This window comes from Coenobita brevimanus, chromosome 1 (assembly GCF_032717465.1).
Source record: "Coenobita brevimanus isolate Jiangsu-jjx chromosome 1, ASM3271746v2, whole genome shotgun sequence".
Taxonomy (NCBI): Eukaryota; Metazoa; Arthropoda; class Malacostraca; order Decapoda; family Coenobitidae; genus Coenobita; species Coenobita brevimanus.
The window spans coordinates 67,258,953-67,280,170 of NC_136954.1; the positions used below are offsets into that span (position 1 = coordinate 67,258,953).

Consider the following 21,218-nt stretch of genomic DNA (forward strand, 5'->3'; position numbering starts at 1 on the left):
GGAGGGCAAGTGAAAGGGGACTGAATAAATTAAAGTTAGGGCAATACAACCTAACAAGAGGAGGGGAGTGTTCTTTACACAATGTGCTATGGAATATGGAAATCAGAATATGTAAGGTGGTCACAGATACTATTGCAACTGCAGACTTATATGGGGCATATGTCACATAACAGAATGGATGATCGACTCGACGGCCTCTAAAAATCTGCTGCATGATCAAAACACTAATAGTCTGTCAGGGGGAAACATAGTATTTAAAAATACAAAGTGGAAACTGCAATATATATTGTACAGTACTGAGAATAAGTTACAACCAATAGTGTCATTCAATTAAAAAAAGGTGAAAGAAACTTCAAGAAGTGTTACTCAGATGGACTCAGGTGTCTAAAACTGTAAGACTATTTTACATTTGTTTTTTCTCTGAGTGACTATGAATAGAGATGAATTTACATGCTAGAAATAGATAAATGTCTCTCCTTCACCCAACACTCTGTGGAGGGCTTAAGTGATCACTAATTCAAGATGGACAACTACACAAAACATTAACCAATTAATTCTAAGAGAAAGCATTTTTTAAAATTTCTACCGAGAGAATCTAGCTAGGGTTGTGTGCTTTTTGTTCGAGGGAAAGAGAATGTAAATTTGTAAGATATTCTGGAGGGAAGCAAAAATGTGCAGCAAGCAAAATATGGTAGGAGGTGCATATGAGGGATTTCATTCACTAAAAAGCTATGTGAGACTTTTTTTCACTTAAAGAGGGTCACAATATCAATTTGTTACTGCTTAGTAAAACATGAGGAACTCAAAACTGTGAGAAACTCTTACAGTACTGCATTTCATTTGTGCTGTTCCTCAAAATAAAATGGCAACAGTAACAGTTGCTGTTATTCCTTTCATTGAAAATAAGAGCAGTAATAAACTGTTGTGTCTCAAGCTATCTCACTCTTTGTTATCTTGTATTTATGTGACAAATTTGGGGTGAAAAATCAATTCCTACCCTTTACAGGAATATGAACTGGAGTCTTGGAAGGGGTGTGGAGGGGGAAGACAGTTCTGGGGTAGAAGGGGAGGATATATGTGAGACAAAGGATGGGTTAAAAGATCTCTTAACTAAAACGTAAAAAGGAATAAACATCAGTCTTCGCAACTTAAAAAGGATAAACATCAGTCATCGCAGAATGTTAGACTGACAAGTGAAGATAAAGGGAAAGGAGTCTTTCTCTCTCAAACTACGTACAGAGGAAAATGAGAAACTGATTGTAAGGAAAATGAGACTCTATGAGGGAAATAAATTGGGAAGATTGCTAATCAAAGATATTTTCCCCCTATCTTATAAAGTAAAAGGTAGGAGGAGTTTATTCTGAAGTCAAAGTGTAGGGGAAAAAAGGAAGTTTGCTGCAAGGATGGAGGGGACTATTGGTTACAAGGAATTAATTTTGGTTGGGAAACTGGGGAATACTCATTTTAACCCCTCCAGTATGATTACATCTACCAGTTTAATCATCCAAACACCACCCTATCTTATTCAATTATTCCATTCAACACAGTTACAGAAGCAGTTGATTACTGCTATGTATTATCCCTCAAACTCAGTCTTTTCAAAATTGAGTAAAACATACATGATGTAGCAAAGAAGGAATTTAACAATGACATCCTCTGGGCAAAGGAGCAAATTTGGAAAAAGCTGAGGATTTTATGGTGAGGAGGGGGGAATGGCGGGGAGTGTGTTATTCGAAAACCTTGTGGATTTTGGGATGGAAATATATAATGAATAAATCAGGAATTATGTTATGGAAAGTAAGGTGGGAGGATATCTGGCTGAAGGAGGTAATATTGAATAATTTGTAGATTCTGATACATGAGTATGATGGGAAAAGACATACATTGCAAAGCTTTTTATGAAGGAATTACAAGTTGTGGTTTCATTACGTTGAGGTGGGGCGGAGGGAATGGACGAGATTTATACTGAATAAGCTTGGAAGGAAATCTAACAGTCCCTTGTGGTGATCTAAGGGATGAGGATTATATAACGGGGAGGATGATGATGAGAGAGGATATCTGGCTGAAGGAATTAATACCAAACAAGTCTAAGAGGGTATCTGGCAGTTCCTTGTGGTGATGTAAGAGGTGACATGGTTTGTGCCAAGCCTGTCGTTTACCTGGTATTGATGAGGTACTGTGCAAGGGCCACCTGATCAGCGTTGCCCTTGATGCTGATGGTGCGGTCCTGCTTGCTCGCCTCCTCAGACCCGTCATCGTACTTGCTGATTGTGATCATAGCGCCGGTGATTTGCCTGCAGGAGAGGTGTTTTGCAGATGACAAGACTGAAGGTGGTAAACAAGTGATCTGCCTCCAGGAAATGTGGTCAGTGGGTGATTTGACTGAAGGTGGTTAGTGAGTGACTTAGTGGGTGACTTGACTGGAGGTGGTTACCCAGTTATTTGTCAGCAGGAGAGGTGGTTGCCAAGTAATCTGTCAGCAGGAAAGGTGGTTAGCGGATAATCTGACTGGATGAGGTTAATGAGTGATTTGACATGGTGGTCTGCCAGTGATTTGCCTGCAGATGTGGTGGTTAACTGATGATATGAAAGAAGGCTATTAATTAGCGATTTGATTGATGGCTGCTTGTGGGTGATCTAACTGTACATGGCTAATGAGCGATATGACTGTAGGTGGTTCATAACTGGTTTGCCAGCACATGTGGTAAGCGCAAAATTTTTGACGCAGGTGTCTGCGACAGATAAAGAGCCACATGTGTGGTGAAGAAAATTAAACCAGTATTTACCTGCAGGAGATGTGGTTCATGAGTGTTCAGCCATCAAGAGGTGATTAATGTAACATTCTGGATGTAAGCACTTGTAACAGCTCAAGATAACAGAACCAAAAAAGTGATGAAAGGAGAACTGAGTGAAGTGTGGAGACTGGAGAAGGCAGTGGTTCAGCCCTAATCAGTATTTCAAATAAACAGCTTCACCTTGTGCACAGGAATTGTTTTCTTACAAACAGTGGTCATCATCATCATCAAGCCCACTTAATTCCCAACTAAAGGATGGGGTGCAGTAAGATCCATGAAGAAAGAAGAGAATTGCATCAAAATTTAGACAGTTTTGTTTGTAAGGTTAGGCCTGGATTTCACGAACCTCAGTAATATGCGACTGACTATGTGGTGAAATTGGCTGTTCATGCTGCTTGATAGTTCCCTTGCCTATGTGCTTTTTCTTTCTTTGCTTCTAGATCCTACCCCATCTCATGTTTTAGGTGGAAATTAGGTTGAGGACAGGGATAGTGAGATGCTGATGATATTACTAGAAGTACCCAAACTTAAGTGATATTAATATTGTTCATGGCAAAAATTTGAAGACACCAACTTCAGTAAGATATATATATTATATCTATCTATCTATCTATCTATCTATCTATCTATATATATATATGAACTACCTCCCCTTGCTTACACTTTTTACTTCTCACCAACTCAGCCTACCCATAGTACCTTTTCACTGTGACCTTACTCTTCCTCACCTACACTCCCATACCCTCTCAACAAAGTTCTAGGCCTACCCTTTATTTCCTTTTACCTATACTCTCTTGTTTCCTCACCTACAATGACAACCCTCCTAGTCTTCCCTTTATTTCCCTTTACCTATACTCTCTACCTCCCTCATCCATAAGACACTTCTAGCCTACCCTTCATTTCCTTCTATCAACACTCCCTTCCTCCCTCAAACTACCTCCCTCACCTATGCTCCCTAATCTCTCACCTTCCCCTAAGCTACAAGGCTCACCTGATCTCAGCAATCTTGGTGCCACCCTTCCCGATGATGCAACCAATGAGCTCGTTGGGTACAGTCATCTCGTGAGTCTGGGTGCCAGGTCCAGAGCCTGCAGGGGTGCGCAGCTGAGACCCTGCCAGCGCTGCCAGGGCTGGTCACAGGGCAGGGATAGGCACAGGGCAAGGCAGGACAGGTTAGGAATATGTCAGGTTAGGAGATTGATGCAGGCAGGGCAGTGTGAGGGGTAGTAGGTAAAGGGAAAGGGAGGGTTGATCAGGTTAGAGAAAAGGAGACACAATATGGAATATGGACAGGAAGATGGCATGGTAGGACAATTTGGTACAATGTCAGGTTGAGATATTGACAAGGACAGGGAATGTGAGGGTTGGAAAAGGAGCAGGACCATGACAGGATAGGACAGGTCAGGTCAGGTCAGAAAAGGACAGTGTCAGGTTAAGATATTAATGAAGGGACAAAATGTGTGGTAGCAAAAGGCACAAGGGAGGGGAATGGTAGGTCAGGTTGGGAGTTTGGTAATGATTGGAAGAGGGCGTGTAGATGGGATGGGAGGGGAGGGGATACAGTACAATGGGACAGGATAGAATTGAACAGGAGAGGGCAGGACACATAAGAACAGGATGAGGGAGAAAGTGGGCAAAAGAGGAGATAAATATTAGGACACATTTGGAAGAAAAGGAAAAGAAGCATTATGTTAAGGATATGAGAGGTAAATTGCAGGAAAGGGTAGAGAACAGGAATAGACAGGAAGGCAAAGGAGAAAAATAAAAGGTAATAGAACATAAGTAACAATATAATGATGTAGATTAATGATAAATGGGAGAGAAAAGATTGAGAATTTGAAAAATATGGAAAAACAGTACAAATGATAAATTAACATACATATAAAAACAAGAGAACAGAGGATGAGAAGAAATACACGAGGAATAACAAATAGAAGGGGAGGAGGAGGAGAGGCAGGAAGAAAATGAAAAAGATGGAAGCAATAAGAGGAGACAAAAGATGACAAACAGGAGGAGGGGAAGGGAAAGAGAGGGTGAGGAGACAGGGTGAAGGCAGGGCAAGGTAGAGCAGGATGGGGACAGGGGAAGGGGAAACGGTGAGTTAGGGGAGTTAGTTGGACAGGCAGGCAATATATTGTGCAAACCAGAAATGGAAACACAATACAAAGTAGTGTTTTGGATCTCTTACTCAGTTTCAGTAAATATAAATGAAAAATTCAATAAATCCAATGGCAAATTCTGATGCTAGTTCATTCTAAATAAAATTTTAAATATAAATGATGAAACACAATACCAAGTGGGGTCTTATTGTTCAAAATAGTATTATTAATAATAAAAGAAAGAAAGAAAAAAAAAAAAAAATGGCTATAAACACTCCCTAGATTACCCAGTACATTGAAAAGGTAAAATTTGCTAGTCAGATTTCTTTTCATATGTACTGTATGATTCACCCATGAACACACAACTCAATGTAAATAATATATATATATATCTATCTATCTATCTATATATATACTGTATACACACACACACACACACACACACCCTCTGGAATCTCCTAAATCGCATATTTCTAAACACTGAATTCATAATACGCAGCAACATCATGGAAAAGTTTGCAATAGCAGTTTTTTACCAACCACAACTCCGACTGGATGTGTCAGTGTATCATGCAGTCTAAATCCTCATTTATAGCTTTCAGAGGAATATTTATAAAAATGCCTAGTGACTGTGGTAACCCAGGAATAATAAGTAACCTGTGAAAGACTCATTTCAATAGAAAATAGGTAAAGGCTGCACCCATCTGGTAAAGAATTAATCACAGAATGTAATTCTTCACTAGATGGGCATGGCGATTCCTTTTATAACAACAAACTCACAATCACAAGTAGAGTAATTTTGGTATACTGCACCTGTATATGTAATACAAACAGTTAACTGTTAAACTGTGACTGCAAGAAGTTGGGGGGGGAAAAAGGGAGGAGGGGAAAGTATTCAAGGAAGCTGGCAGGTTGCCATCAGCAGTGTTTATGAACAATCGCTCCAACTGGCCACATTGTTTACCAACCACCATTCCGACTGGATGCGTAGTGAATCACACATTCTGAATCCTCATTAATAGCTTTCTGAGGAATGTTTATAAAAATGCTCAGCAGCTGTGGTAATCCAGGAATAATAAAAATTAACCTGTGAAAGACTCATTTCAATAGAAAGTATGGAAACGATTCAACCTCTAATAAACTCACTATCTCATGTTACAGGCAGGTAATTTTGGTACACATGTAAAACAGACAATTAACTGTTGAATTGTGACTGCAGAAGTGAATGGGGAAAAAAAAGGAGGAGGGAAGTATTCAAGGAAGCTGGCAGGTCGCCATCAGCAGGGTTTACAAACGATCTCTCCAACTGGCCATGTTGTTATAATCCAGCAATAATAAAAAGTAACCTGTGAAAGATTCATTTCAATAGAAAATATGTAAATGATTCCACCTATAATAACAAACACACAATCTCAAGTAATCTTAGTACATACTAGGGTATGTTTTTTTCATTCATTCATTCCCAGACGCCATGTATCCCAAACGGGATGGCCAAGGGCTTAGAGTTAATTGTTTTACAGGGAGGGGCACTAATCCTCCACCAACCCCACCTGACACGTAGGGATGCCAGGGTATGTAATACAGACAATTAAATGTTGAACTGTGACTGCAAGAAGTGAGTGGAAATAAACAAAATTGGGGTATTCAAGGAAGCTGGCAGGTCGCCATTGGCAGTGGTTACAAACGATCTCTCCAAGTTGCCGCGTTGTTTATCAACCAGTGCTCCGACTGGATGCGTCAGTGTATCATGCATTCTAAATTCTCATTTATAGCTTTCACAGGTAAGTTTACAGAAATGCCCAGTAGTTGTGGTAATCCAGGAATAATAAGTAACCTGTGAGAGGCTCATTTCAATAGAAAATATGGAAAAGCCGCACCCAATTGGTAAGCTCAATGAATTAACGACTCTTATGACAACACGAAGGCAGCTGTGGATGATGACGACACTGCTTCCAATGCCTCCACACTGAACTTTGAGGGGTTCCTGGGGGAGGCTGCTGAGAGGCTGTAGTCCACCTCAAGCCAAGGAACCCCTCCCCCGCATCCTGGTCATTTAGGCCGTAGTGGCCTAAAGTGGCAAATGGCCAAATTGTCTTACAGCCAAAATATAAGTTAGTTTGGGTTAGGTTAGGTCAGGTATGGCTTAAGTGTCTTCAGCCTAACAGGATCACGGCTGGATAGTCCCCAACTCCCCTCCCCTCCCCCGTCCATTCCAGTAATCCTGTCAGTCAGGGTCAGGCAAGAATCTTACAATATTGTTATCTCCAATAAATAAGCTTTAGTAATTTCTTTTCCAGGTTGTCAGTGTTTGCTGGTGACCAGTGTGATGTAGGCTTTGTCCAGTTTCATGTAGGTTTTGGGGTAAAGGGTGCAACTTTTTCGAGATGACGGAATCGTAAGTGCCTTTCCCCGTAAGATTAGTTATTTCTAACTCATGAAATTCTCAAACCGTAGCCTGTGCCCAGTCTCATAAGACCACAATTTAGGAGATTCCACTGTACATGTGTATATACTGTGTATATAATTATATATATATATATATATACGGTATATATATATATATATATATATATATATATATATATATATATATACAGTATATACAATAATCCCTGTACTATACAGATGTCCACTATCTGGACTCTCCACTTACCAGACATTGTGGGCCTGGGCCTTTGGAACCCAAAAATGGCCAAAAAACAAAAAAACAAAAACACAAGCAAAAAAATCAGACATTTTTTTTCAACCGTACTTTGATACTGGTGCGCAGTGCTGAACATCTGTGTTTACGCTCACTGCTTGCTTTCCCCACCCCTCCCCAGTTACCACCTAACTACCATCCTGACTAGACATTCATTCAATGGATGCCGCATGTGCTCATTTTTGTGAATAAACAGTGAATAAACTGCAATACCTCACCACTAGATCACATGGGATATCACTGTGTTGTGCAGTGTTATGAAATTAGAATTCAGAGTACAAAGATTAAGTACAGAGTGTAAACTGGCAGTTGAAACTGGCGTGATGCAATCAAAAACAGAATGAGTAGTGTTAAACAATTATAACTCATAGTGCAAAGGATTAAGTGCAGCACAACACCTGATTACTGTATGTGCTTCAAGATCACTTTTACCACTGCCAGAGCCTTAGAGGAGGCGGGTTAACCTTCGTAACGGATGGCCATGGACGTGTTGTACGTACCCTGTGCACCGCTAAAAATTTTCCATACTCACTTCTAATTCCTCATTCTCTGGTTCCTTTTCATTTATTTCATACTTTCTGTCCCTTACTTGTGTGAATAGGGTCTTAAATAGGTGCTATGCATGTCTGGTTGAGAGTTATGTAAATGGTTTTCTGAGTTAGGCTGAGTTAGGGTCCATTAGTACCAGTCCAAGAGGTAGGGGCCCACTATCCGGACAGACCCACTTTCCAGACATGTCTTTGGCTCTAATACATCGGATAGTGGAGAGATTACCGTATATATATATATATATATATATATATATATATATATATATATATACAAAATTCCATACACTGCAATAACAAGGCAATATATATTACAACAAGCAGTAAACATACTGAACACGCTACAACCTTCTCGTATGGTTAAATTTTCCTAAGCTGAAATCTGCCTAGCCCAGGGAGTGTCAGCAGACAAAAATAAATTGATGAATTGGATAAATACAACAGCAGGTGTAGCTGTATTTTCCAAATGATGGGAAAAAAAAAAAAAGCCAAAGGATCACAAAACTGGTCACAGTTCTGGCTAACAATCATCAGTGAGTCCTTCACCACTGCTGTGGACTGTTTCAATGCACCTAACTTCATAATAGCCACTTATTAAGTATGTGTCTATAGGTCATCCTGGGGCCCAGCTATTCAGTGCACATACCTCTGAGCAATTTCATATGAGCAATTAGCACTAACCTACTCTTGGACTTGAAACTCTTATAGGCTACATCTGCTTGGAGTACTAACTAGACCACCAGGTATCTATTTGTTGGATATAGCATTCCCACCCAGGGTGATAAATGGCTTAACAGATTACAGGACACCGCCTGGTATGTCAATCAATGCAGAGTACATCAGCACCAAAATTATCACAACCATGAATGTAGCACATAAGTGAAAGGTTCATAAAAAGGCAACTGTTTGTTCTTTGAACATTATCACACAAAAAGACAGCCGACTGGGTCCATTTCTGGTTATTATCTTTGCATTTCTTTGTTGCTATGATGATACAGAGTACATTATTTTATCACTTTAATTTCTGTTGGGTTTGTTTGTGTGATGTGAGTTTTAACAGTTAACTCCTTCAGTACTGGAATGGATGAAAGACTTTTTGAGAGACAGACAAATGAGGACAGTAATAAAGGATAGGATGTCTGGATGGAGGGAAGTAACAAGTGGAGTCCCTCAAGTCTCGGTGTTGGCACCAGTAACGTTCCTGAATTACGTAAATGATATGGTAGACAGAGCGAACAGTTATGCAAGTCTGTTTGCTGGTGATGTAAAGATCTTGAGGAAGGCAGAGGTTGAGGAGGATTGTAAAATGCTGCAGGAGGATCTGGATAGGATACATGATTGGAGCCAGATGTGGGAAATGAAATTTAATGCAAAGATACTGGAAATGAGTAAAAGTACCAAGAGGCCATCACTGAATTATTTGATGGGTAATGAATTAATCACAAAAACGAGAGAAGAGAAAGATTTGGGAATGCTGGTCCAGGACAGTTTGTCACTTGAAAAACATATTAACAAGATAGTTAGAGAGACGTATGAACTCTTGACTAACATAAGAGTAGCATTTCATTATATGGATGACGAGATGATGAAAAAATTGATAGTGGCCATGATCTGCCCCAGGTTAGAATATGCAATGGTAGTGTGGTCCCCACACAAAAAGAAAGATATAAAAAAGATTGACAGAATACAAAGAACGGCAATCAAGATGCTCCCCAGTCTGGCAGATCTGTCATACAGAGAGAGGCTGGAAAAGCTGGATTTGCTCTCCTTAAAGGAAAGGAGAAAGAGGGGAGACATGATTGCAGTGTTCAGGACCACGACAGGAGTAGATAAAACTGACCGAGAAGATCTGTTTGTATGGGATAAGAGAGCAACAAGAGGACATGGAATGAAATTGAAGTCAAGCTACTTGAAGGATATCAAGAAATACAGTTTTCCTTACAGAAGTATAGACCTGTGGAACAGCCTGGACAAAGAGATTGTCCAGTCTAAAAACTTAAACGAATTTAAAGCTAAACTTGACTTATTGAGAAACAGTGACGGGATCCCACGAGCATAACACATTTCCTGTATATCACAATTAGGTATATTAGGTAAATACATAAGTATTTGGAACGACTTAGACGAAGAGGTGGTGCAGACGAAAAACATTCATGTGTGTAAAAGTAGACTAGATAAATGTGGATATAGAGACAGGTCAACTCAAGCACTGATCAATTCCTGTATACTACAAATAGGTAAATAGACACACACATACATGCACACAGTCGCCAATGGAGGAGCAGCTCAGTGACGACTGTGGGGAAATAAGGCTAAAACCACAGCGAAAAGGAGGCCAGCCTATTGTGATTATGTGAACTGAATGAGTGAGTGGTGGTCTCCACTGACATTAGAGAAAAAAAACGGAGGATTTGATCAAATAAGAGCACAAGACACGGTAGGAGTTTAAATTTTTTGAATGGGTGTATAATGGTGGAAGGAGAGAGTCCTTTGTTTATATCCTGTGCAGGTGAATTTGTGGGATTCTCCAATGAAGACTGCAGTGGAGGGAGTTTTAAACTGAATCAAACAAGAGCAGCAGGAGTAGAGAAAATGGCTGAAAGGAATGCTCAGGAATTTAAAAATGTATGGTCAGTACAGTCACTGTTTGAACAATGCCCGATCCTAGTGTGCAAAACTCACATAACACAGAAGGCAAAATTTGAGGCCAAAAAAGGGTCACAACGCAAAAGTGATAAACATATCGTGGGTGGAGGATGCTGGCCATTTTTTGAAAAATGTGCTGTGTTGCAATGATGGAGATAACGTGGCCAGAGGCCCCAAATTATGGTTCAAACAGTCGTAACATGGGAAAAATGGGGTCATAACGCGGTGGGAACAGACATAACGCAGCCAGTGATAGTCATAGCGCAGGTTGCATCAGCCAATTGACATACAGCTGTCACTTGTCTGAGCAGGGTGTCATCACAGTCCTCTGAGCATTGCTGCCCCAGTGAAGCCTACCCTCTTCCCTCGGTCTGGCTGCACACATGCTCTGTGTGATCTTTGCACTTTTTTATGGTCATGGAACTCAACTCCACCTCCCCCCAGCAAGCCCACAACCTCTTCCATTCAAAGTGGGGAATCCTCTAGTGTCTGTATGTAATGACGTCTTTATTAGGTAGGTAAATCTACTGGAAAATAAACCACGAAAACTGCCCCAAACAGTGAACCTGAGGCTGGCCTGGGTACCATGAAACTCTTTAACATGTAAACTTATGGCCCGGTAACGAGGAATTTTCATAAAGTGGGAGCTTCAGGGTACAATATTCTCGCATTATGCAAACGGTGACTGTAATCAGACAGTCGTAGGAATGAACACTACAACAAGAGAAAGAATAAGGAAGTAAAAAGCAAGGTGGAAAGCATCTGTTCACAGAGTGCAAAGCATGAGAGAGATATATCAAAATCAAAAGTAAGTAATAATTCAGCCTCAAATGAAACAGAACGCTTTAAAGAGAAAATAAGGTTTGAGGAAGAAAGAGATAAGATGAGAAGAAAACTTGAAGAGTATCAATAGAAAAAAAAAAAAAAAGATGCAATATGAACACATTAAAGAAATCAAGGATGAGCATATGGGGTGGAAGAAAATTCAGGAAAAGGGGAAAATAAATCTAAATGAGATTACAGAGCAAAAGAAGAAAGAAAACCAAGAAAAGGTAGAGAAAAAAGTGGTTAGGGTAATAAAAGTGAAGAATCACTTGTCAGAGATGTAGCAGACAAGTAAAAATGTGTAATTATCTCAGGTTTGGAAAAAAAAAAAAAAAAAAAAAAAAAAAAAACTGTGTCAGTGAGGTTAGAAAGAGAAAGTGAAGAAGAACTGAGAAGGGCGAAGGAAGAAGTGTCAATGGTTATGGAAGAAAATGGTGAAGCCCAAGAGGAGATCGAAGAAGTGTTTAGGCTGGGAAAATATGTGGAGGGAAGGGCAAGGCCACTAAAAGTAAAATTTTAATCTCAGGTCATGGTAAACAAGACTTGGCAATTAGCTGATATGGAGGGATTTAAAAATATCTGGATAAGGAGAGATGCAAATAAGGAAGAGAGAGCTAAAATAAAACAGAAAGGATGCTTAAACAAGAGAGAGAGAGAGAGAGAACAAAGTTCTATTGGGGAGTTATGGATCAGAAATTAAGGAAGTGGTACCAAAAGAGAGAGGACAATAAAAAACAATGCAAAAAGACTGAAAGTGGCATACACTTATGTAGACGGTTTAATCTCAGCAAGGCTGGAAACAGACAATTTCTTGTGGGTAAATGAGCCAGACATTATGTCTTTTGTGGAGACCAAGCTATGAGAGAAAACTGAAATCCAAATGGGAGATGGGAAATACAAACTATGGAGAAGAGACAGAGAAGAAAAAACGAGAGGAGGAGTGATAATAGCAGTGAAGAATAACATAAATGTGGATAATGTTTAACTAGGCGAGGGTAAGGCTGAAGTAATAAACATGATACTGTACTAGAAACCACAGGGAAAAGCAAGATAGACATCACAGCAGCATATGTCCTCCTCCAAGACAAGGTCATGGAATGCGGAGGAATATCAGGAGATGTTGTCGGACATGGCTACATACCTACAGAAAGTGATTGAGAAAAACAACAACATAATCCTGATGGGTGACTTAAGGTGATGACACACCAACAAGACTAAATTTAATTCTACCCAAAGAACCTGATGCAAATGAATCTCTGAAATATCTGTGTCCTAAAGAAAAGAGTGATCATGTAGTAATAGAGTTCAAAATGATAGAGGGAAATAGGGAGACAAGAGATGAGCTATACAGGCATGGAAGATAAAACTTTGAGAACATACAGTTTACAGGACTGAGAAATTTTTTTGAAGAAGTGGACTGGCAAGAAATCAGGGAAACAAGAGAGATACAGAAGAAGTGGGATATCTTTCTAGACTTCAATAATAATGGTGTGGACAAACATGTGCCAAAAGTTAGTTGTAAAGAGAACTGCAGAAATGACTGGTTCAACAAAAGCTGTATGACAGCAAAAATAGAAAGGGATAAGGCACGGAATAAATGGAGAAAGAGAGGTAATGATGGAATAAAAGAAAAATATAAAAGAACTAGAAATGAACATAAAAGATTACACAGAGAGGAAGAAACTTTGAAAAAGGTATAATTAACAAATGTATGGAAGAACCTAAACTGTTTTATCCATCCATCCATCCATCATCCAATCCTATGTTGCCCCTTGGATATAAACCTTCACTGGCTCAATCTGATTGGAGTGCAATAATTACCCACTAAACCACCAGGTGCCAAAATTTGGTTACATGGTTACCACCCAGCATAGTAAATGGTTTCCTGGTGTACAGAAAACCATTGGGCTTGTCACTCAGTGTAGAATCACCCACAGGCAGAAGGAAGAGGAAAGAATAAAGGAATGAAAGATGGAAGAGGAAGTGTAAAGTCACCAGTAGACAGAAGGACAAGGAAAGACTGAAGGAAAGAAAGACAGAGGAGTTATTAATGGTAAACTGAAACAAAAGGAAGGCATCAATACGCTGAAAGTGGGAAGAAATGTCAATAAAGATGCAGGTACGCAAGCTGGAATAATTAAAAAATGCTTCAAATCAGTCTTCACTAGAGAAAGTGATTTTGTGGAGGAGGAGGGAGTGACCAGATATGTAGTGTTACAAGATGTAAAAGCTGAAGTGCGAGAAGTGTACAAATTAATGGAAGCTCAGGATGTGAAGAAGGTCCTAGGACCAGACAGGATCTCTAATTAGATACTAAAGGAATGTGGACAACAACTGGTGGATAAGATTAACAGTTTAATTGTGTGTTTTTTGGAAGAGAGGAGAGTGCCTCGGGAATGGAAGAGGACCAATGTGGCACCAATTTATAAGGGAGGGAACAAAGAAGAACCCCAGAATTATAGACCAGTGTCCCTGATCAGCTTGTTCGCAAAATTGTGCGAGAATTCTGAAAGACAAATGGATAAAATATATGGAGACAAACATTTTGGCAGAAAGTCAGTTTGGATTCAGAAGTGGAAGTTCGTGTGTTTCCAGCTTGTTAAGCTTCTACTCAAGGGCAACTGACGTGCTACAACAGAGAGATAATTGGGTGGATTGTGTGTATTTAGATCCAAAGAAAGTCTCAGATAAGGTACCACACAAGCAACTAATGTGGAAACCAGAACACATAGGAGAACTGAAGGGGAACCTCTTGGAAAGGATGAGAGACTTCTTGAGAGACAGGCAAATGAGGACAGTAATAAAAGGACAAGATATCTGAATGGAGGAAAGTAACAAGTGGAGTCCCGCAGGGCTCGGTGTCAGTGCCCATAATGTTCCTGATTTACGCAAACAATATGAAAGATGAAATAAACATTAACGCAAGTCTGTCTGCTAATGATGCAAAGATCATATAGAAAGTAGAAGTTGAAGAAGACTAAAATGCTGGAGGAGGACCTGGATAGGATTCATTAGTGGAGACGGATGTGGGAAATAAAATTCAATGCAAAAAAAATGTAAAATATTGGAAATGGGTATAAGTACCATGAGACCATCACTGAATCAATTATTTGATGGGTAATGAACCTATCACAAAAGCAAGAGAAGGACTTGGGAGTGTTGGTCCAGGATAATTTGTAACCCGAAAAACACATTAACAAGATAGAGAGATGAATAATCTCTTGACAGAGTAGCATTTCATTAAAAGGAAGAGGAGATGATGAAAAAATTGACAGTGGCCACGATCCGCCCCAGGATGGAATATGTGGCAGTAATGTGGTCCCGATGTAAAAAGGAAGATATAAACAAGATCGAGAGAATACACAGAACTGCCGTTGCAGTGAATAAACAGCAACCAAGATGGTCCCTGGCCTGGCAGATCTGTCATACTGGGAAAGGTTGGACAAGCCAGACCTGTCTAACTTAGAAGAAAGGAGAGAAAGGGGTAAAATGATTGCATTGTTCAGGGCCATGATGGGAGTGGAAAAAATTGGCAGAGAAGATCTGTCTGTATAGGATGGGAGAGTAACAAGATGTCATGGAATGAAGCTGAAAAAGGATAACAAGAAATACAATTTTCCATATACAAGTAATCCCTGTACTATCCAGACACCCACTTTCTGAACACTCCACTTACTGAACATTGTGGGCCTGGACCTTCAGAACCCAAAAATGGCCAAAAAAAGAAAAAAATCCCCCCAAAATCCAAATTTTTTCCCACCCGTAATTTGAAATTGCCGCGCAGCACTGAACAGCTGTTTACACCACGGCCCCTTCACCCCTTCCTTCCTCTCCCCTCCCCTGTCAGGGTTGCCATTTGGTATTTTTCATTACCAAATGTGGGCCAATTTGGTAATGAAAAATTCGTTTGGTAATGAATCAGAATAATGCATTTCCAAACAGATTTTTCACATGTATGAGGATACACAGGATGGAGATGGTGGATTGTCTGCTCTCTCTGATTAATCTGCTAGCCTACATAGTGTGAAAATAATCAACATGCTGTTAATTATAAGGAGAGTGATTACATGTATTTCCACTTGTATATATAATTAGTGAAGAATAAATGCTAGCTTTATGAATTTGGTAAAGAAAAGTTAAATTTGGTAATGAAAATTGAGGACTTTGGTAATGTGGCCGTTGCAATCTGGCAACTCTGTTTACCCTTCATCAACAGTTACTGCCTAACTCCGATCGAGAGTAGATGCTTATCGCAACAGATGCCACACATTATCGTTTTTTGTGAATAAACTGAATAAACTGCAATACCTCACCACTGGACCACATGGGAATTTACAGTGTTGTGCAATGTTAAGAAGTTAGAATTTAGAGCGCAAAGGATTAACTGTGGAGCGCAAATTGGCGGCTGAAACTGGCGTGGTGCAGTTAAGAACAATGTGCAGTGTTAAACAATTATAACTCGCAGTGCAAAGAATTAAGTGCAGCACAACACTGGATTACTGTATGTGCTTCAAGAGCATTTTCACCACTGCCAAATCTTAGAGAAAGCAGCCACAGACGTGCTCTAAGTACCATGGCTGAATTACAGTCACTTCTAATTCCTCATTCTTTGGTTCCTTTTCATTTGTTTCATGCTTTATGTCTATTACTGGTGTGAACAGGGTCTTAAATAGCATTTATTCCAAAGGAAAATGTAAAATTGTTGGGCGAAGTGACGTATGATGTACTTTAAATGCAAAAGATCACACAGATAAAATGAGCCAGATGTGTTTATGAGGTGGATAGTTTCTTTGCTGGAAAAAAATAAGTTAACGATGAAGGAGTAGTAAAATTCATATTTTCGCCTTTAGTGCAACGAGTGTCAAGAAAAAAAAAGAAAAGGCTTTGTGCCTGACCTTTGTTATCAACTGACTGTCTTTGGTAGAGAAAATTCAGCTCTTATGGTGTGTGAAGACACTATGTGTTGCTGTACATAGTTGGGTAAGATAATTATGTGGGTTCAGTTCTTGTGAATTATACTGTCATACAAATTATACTGCTTGGCTGACTTGTGTATTATTCACAATTACTGCATTCATTTGTGTCTGAGAAGTGAGAAGTATGCAATTACTCCATGCTGACGACTTCTGTATATATATATATTTTTTTCTTTTATTGTTGATGACTAATGACTTTCAAAAATAGTTTCACACTGCATTTTTTTTTTTTTTTTTCCCCAGTGAATGCGCCGAAAGTGGTTCCTGGTGAAATATGCGTAATGCTGGGGCAGCTGGGCAGCCACTGACATGTTGGTTACGTCAGATGTTTTTTCTTGATTGGGAATGAGGACTTTCAAGAGGGTTAGTGGCAATCCTTTGTGGTTAAAATTTATATGGGGAGTATTAGGGGCAAAACTAGCTGGTGAGATTAGGTTAGAATGCACTGATGTGTCCAGTCAGCGACATCGTATGTAAACACACTGTCTTGGGTCTCTAACGGCTGATGTATTTATAATAACCTATCTTTAAATATATTATCTCTATTTTACATGTAAATGTATGTCACGTTTTAGGATGGAGACCACTCAGAGCATGTCTGTTATGGAGAGAGACTCGGGCTGAAATGAGCAGCGTGGCGAGGAATTCCCCAACTGGAACCCTTGTTCAGACTTGTCTCGCTTAATTCGTATTTCTATCCAAATTAAAATCATTTGTCTGGCGGTCAAAAAGATCCGAATTAACCGATATCCAATTTATTCGGGTTTCAATGAGAGAGGGTTTACTGTACTAGTGGAACTTATAGGTTAATGAACAACATGAGTGACATTTAATATGAATGAAGAGATACTGAGAGAGTTAATAGTGACCATGATAAAACCAAGACTGGAATATGCAGCAGTGATAGGGTCACTCACTTGAAATGCATACCAGTAAACTTGAATGAATACAAAGGATAGCCACAAAATTAACACCAAGCTTGTGGGAGTTGTCTTATGAAGAGAGATTACAAAAGCTGAAACTGCCAACCCTGTGTGAGAGAGAAAGAGAGGGGAGATTTGACTGCAATGTTTAGTGGAGTAAGAGGAACAGAATGTGTGGACAGAGAGGACCTCTTTGTGAAAGATTATGGATGAACAAGAGGAAATGAATTCAAGCTGAAGAAGAGTCGATGCCTCAGTAATGTAAAGAAATCTAGTTTTCTAAACAGAACTATAGACAACTGAACCAATTTACAGGGAGAGGTGGTGCGAGCAGTAAGCATCCATGTGTTTAAATCTAGACTGGATAATAAATACTGTATTTGTAGAAAAAGAGACAGGACAACACAAGCTTAGCTCAAATCCGGTAGGTAAATACATCATTATCATATACACACACACACAATGCACATGTCTGTGCACAGATATGTACAGTGACACACACACACACACACACACACACACAGTCATCACTTCCTCACACTCAACAATCCCTCCACACTGTATGCCTATCACCTACCATCAGCAGTGTTACCAGTGTGAGGGTTGACTCCGCCGCCAGGGTTAGCGCCAGCCAGTGTTCCCAGACCCAGTAGGCCAGCCAGGGGAGAGTTGTTTCCAAGCTTAGACATCTGATCGGCCAACACGGGATGGACATGGGAGGGAGGAAGGTTAGTGGCGGTGGAAAGACAGACGTTGTTTATTTAACCCTTTCGCTTTCTAAAAGCAGATCATGTTATTTTACACAGGCTATCACATGATACTGTTCAACTGAGGGAGTCTGGCAGTTAAAGGGAAGAAAACTCTTCATTAAATCATGTAGTGTTAAGATATTCTCTAACTATACAAACTGTAGTCTGGATTTAGCCTGAATAAAATTCCCAGTTTCATTCCTGGCAGTGAAAGGGTTAAAGTCACATTACAAAACACCCTATTAGATTTTATTTACCTTCCCAAATTCAGGTTACATCCTTTTATGCATACCTTGCAGCTAGCAGACATTTTTTTTTTTTTTTTTTTCCCCAACTTAAGAAAGACCTCTCTTACTGATGGGGCTTATGACAGTTGTATCTATTCTCTCCTGTTCAAAAGGTGTTTCTTAATCTGACTAAAATCATCTGGAGATGGTGAGAATAAAAACAAAGAACTACTGTATCCACCCATCCATCATCTAATCCTGCGATGTCCCATGAGGAGCGTAGCAGCCTGGGGCTAGGCAAATTGGTCTTGACATTTAAGATGAGAGTGACCATCCTCATTCATCCCTGAATGGCATTATGTGAGCAACAAGCCCCAACCACCCCTTGGATATGGACCTGCAAGGGCTGAATCCAAATGGAGTGCCTTAATTTCCCACTAAACCACCAGGTGCCATAATTTGGTTATATGGTTACCACCCTGAGTATTAAATGGTTTCCTGGGTTACAGGAAACCATTTGGCTTGTCACTCTGTGTACAGACCATTAAGGCAGCACTACAATGAGTGAGTGGATGATGGTCACCCCCACTTACCACTAAGAAATATTCCCTGACTTAATGGATTATGTCCCCCCCCCACCTTCAGTACTGAAGTCCTTTAACATGTCACAAGCCCTCATTACTTGTCACCCTTCTTGAGATTAGTTAAGTCCATTCTAAATACCTTTCTGGCTTTATTTAGATCCTACTAATGCAGCATTCTTAAAGTCCAATTATACACATCCCATTACCCATCCCTATTTTTTAAGTCCCCATTATTTTACGCCTTACTTACACTGCATTATTGAAATTCTTTTTAATTTAGGTCATTATTTTAAGTCACACTATTTATGTCTCTTAATGTCCTTGTTATTAGGTCCTGCAACTTAAGACCACATTATTAATGGCCCTGATACTTTAAGTCTTACTTTTTATGGTAAGTTCATTTTGTAAATGTAATTTTAAATCCTATGTAACCATATAACCAAACTTTGGCACCTGATGGTTTAGTGGGTAATTATTGCACTCCAATCGGATTGAGCTGGTGAAGGTTTATATCCAAGGGGTGGTTGGGGTTGACTGCTCATGTAATGCCACTCAGGGATGAGTGAGGCTGGTCACTCTCATCTTAAATGTCGGGACCAACTGCCTAGCCCCGGGCTCCAACGCTCCTCATGGGGCAATGTAGGACTGGAGGATTGAATGATGGATGGATGGATGGTAAACCCCACCACTCAAGTTCCTGGTATTTTAAATCTTCCCTCAGCTTGGGATAAACTATTCAAACTAGAGGAGCTAGATTTAACTTTAAGCTCCATCAGTTCAAGAGGTGATGGTGGGTCGTGGCAATCATCAACCACTCACTTGATGAAGCGCTGCCTACTTCTTCCATCACCTTTATCATTCTTTTCCTCTGTCTGCCCTCCTCTCTTCCTATTTTTCCCACCTTTCCTGTCACTTTTTATGACTCATGTTTCCTTTTCAGGTGACTTTACATTAAGTGACATGCCTAAAGGTTTCCTGTATGCCAGGAAACCATTTACAACACGGGGTGGTAACCAAATAGCCAATCCATAATTGTTCCTTACATGTCAGCAAGTGGATTGGTGGAGGGTTAGTGCCCCACCCTGTAAAACAGCTACCGTAACTCAGAAGTCCAACAGCCACCCTTTACGGGATTATGGCGTCTGGCTATAGACTGACAGATGGACAAACAGAATTCACAAGGCCTTTCATATGATAAGACCATTTGATAGCCAAAAGCACAAAATACAAAGAATATCTCTTGTATCCAAGTGGCTAAGTCCTTTTTGTCTGAGTTTTTGCCACTGGTTACCATATTCATTCATTTTTTATTTACTTTATCTTCCATTTTTAACTCCCTGAATCAGATTTTTTCCCCAACTCCGGAAAGAAACCTCACAGTGAAAAGCTTAATGAAAAATATATCTCAACACTGGAATCTGAGGTCTACACTGAGCCAAAATTTGTTGTCTAGTAGCTGCAAAAATAAAGCAATAAGATGTCAACTGAATGAGAAGATAAAGTGGGGGGAATTCAGTATTGCAGTGTTTAAATAACATTTTTTTATCATGCAAAAATAATGGTTTTTAAACACTACATCTTACTTTACAAAATCTTGAACACGATTATAACCAAGACAGACTGCAGCAGAATGAATGAATAAAACCATAAATCAAATAATGGAAATTAAATATAAACCCCCTGAATCAGCCCACGGATTCAATTATTTTGTTCCTGTTACCTCCAGACAATTTGATTCACCTTCTAGATGTTCCATAGCGAAGAGGTCAGATATAGCACCTGGTACAACATATCTGTATCTAACTCCCTAGTTCAAAATTATTTTCTTAAGCAGAATAAAATTGTTTCGAGGGTCCATGAATGAAATAAATGAATATGTTATCAGACTCAAGGGGTTAATTTTGCTGTGAATTAACAGCATCTTCATTTAAACTGGGAAAGTAGTGATCAAGTGGAAGAATTTTTGCCACATAAAGGATAAGTTCAGCCACAAGATATAACAGCTTTGACTTAACCTGCACCCTCTTTCGACATGAATAAAGACAGAATATATATATATATATATATATATATATATATATATATATATATATATATATACAGGGTGTCCCAGGAGTTAAGTCAAAAACTTTGGGAAATGATAGA

General features: G+C 39.6%; 1 protein-coding gene across 3 annotated transcripts in view; it reads right to left on the reverse strand.

The window, feature by feature from the left end:
• Nucleotides 1-21,218, reverse strand: part of mub (poly(rC)-binding protein mub) — a 159,972-nt gene that overhangs the window by 11,619 nt on the left and 127,135 nt on the right. For all 3 annotated transcript variants that reach the window (XM_080278906.1, XM_080278972.1, XM_080278929.1), the window contains exons 7-9: nucleotides 18,091-18,202; nucleotides 3,787-3,925; nucleotides 2,160-2,294 (exon numbers count right to left, since the gene is read on the reverse strand). In XM_080278906.1, the coding sequence (XP_080135032.1) occupies nucleotides 2,160-2,294; nucleotides 3,787-3,925; nucleotides 18,091-18,202 (386 nt within the window). The remainder of the gene's footprint in view (nucleotides 1-2,159; nucleotides 2,295-3,786; nucleotides 3,926-18,090; nucleotides 18,203-21,218) is intronic.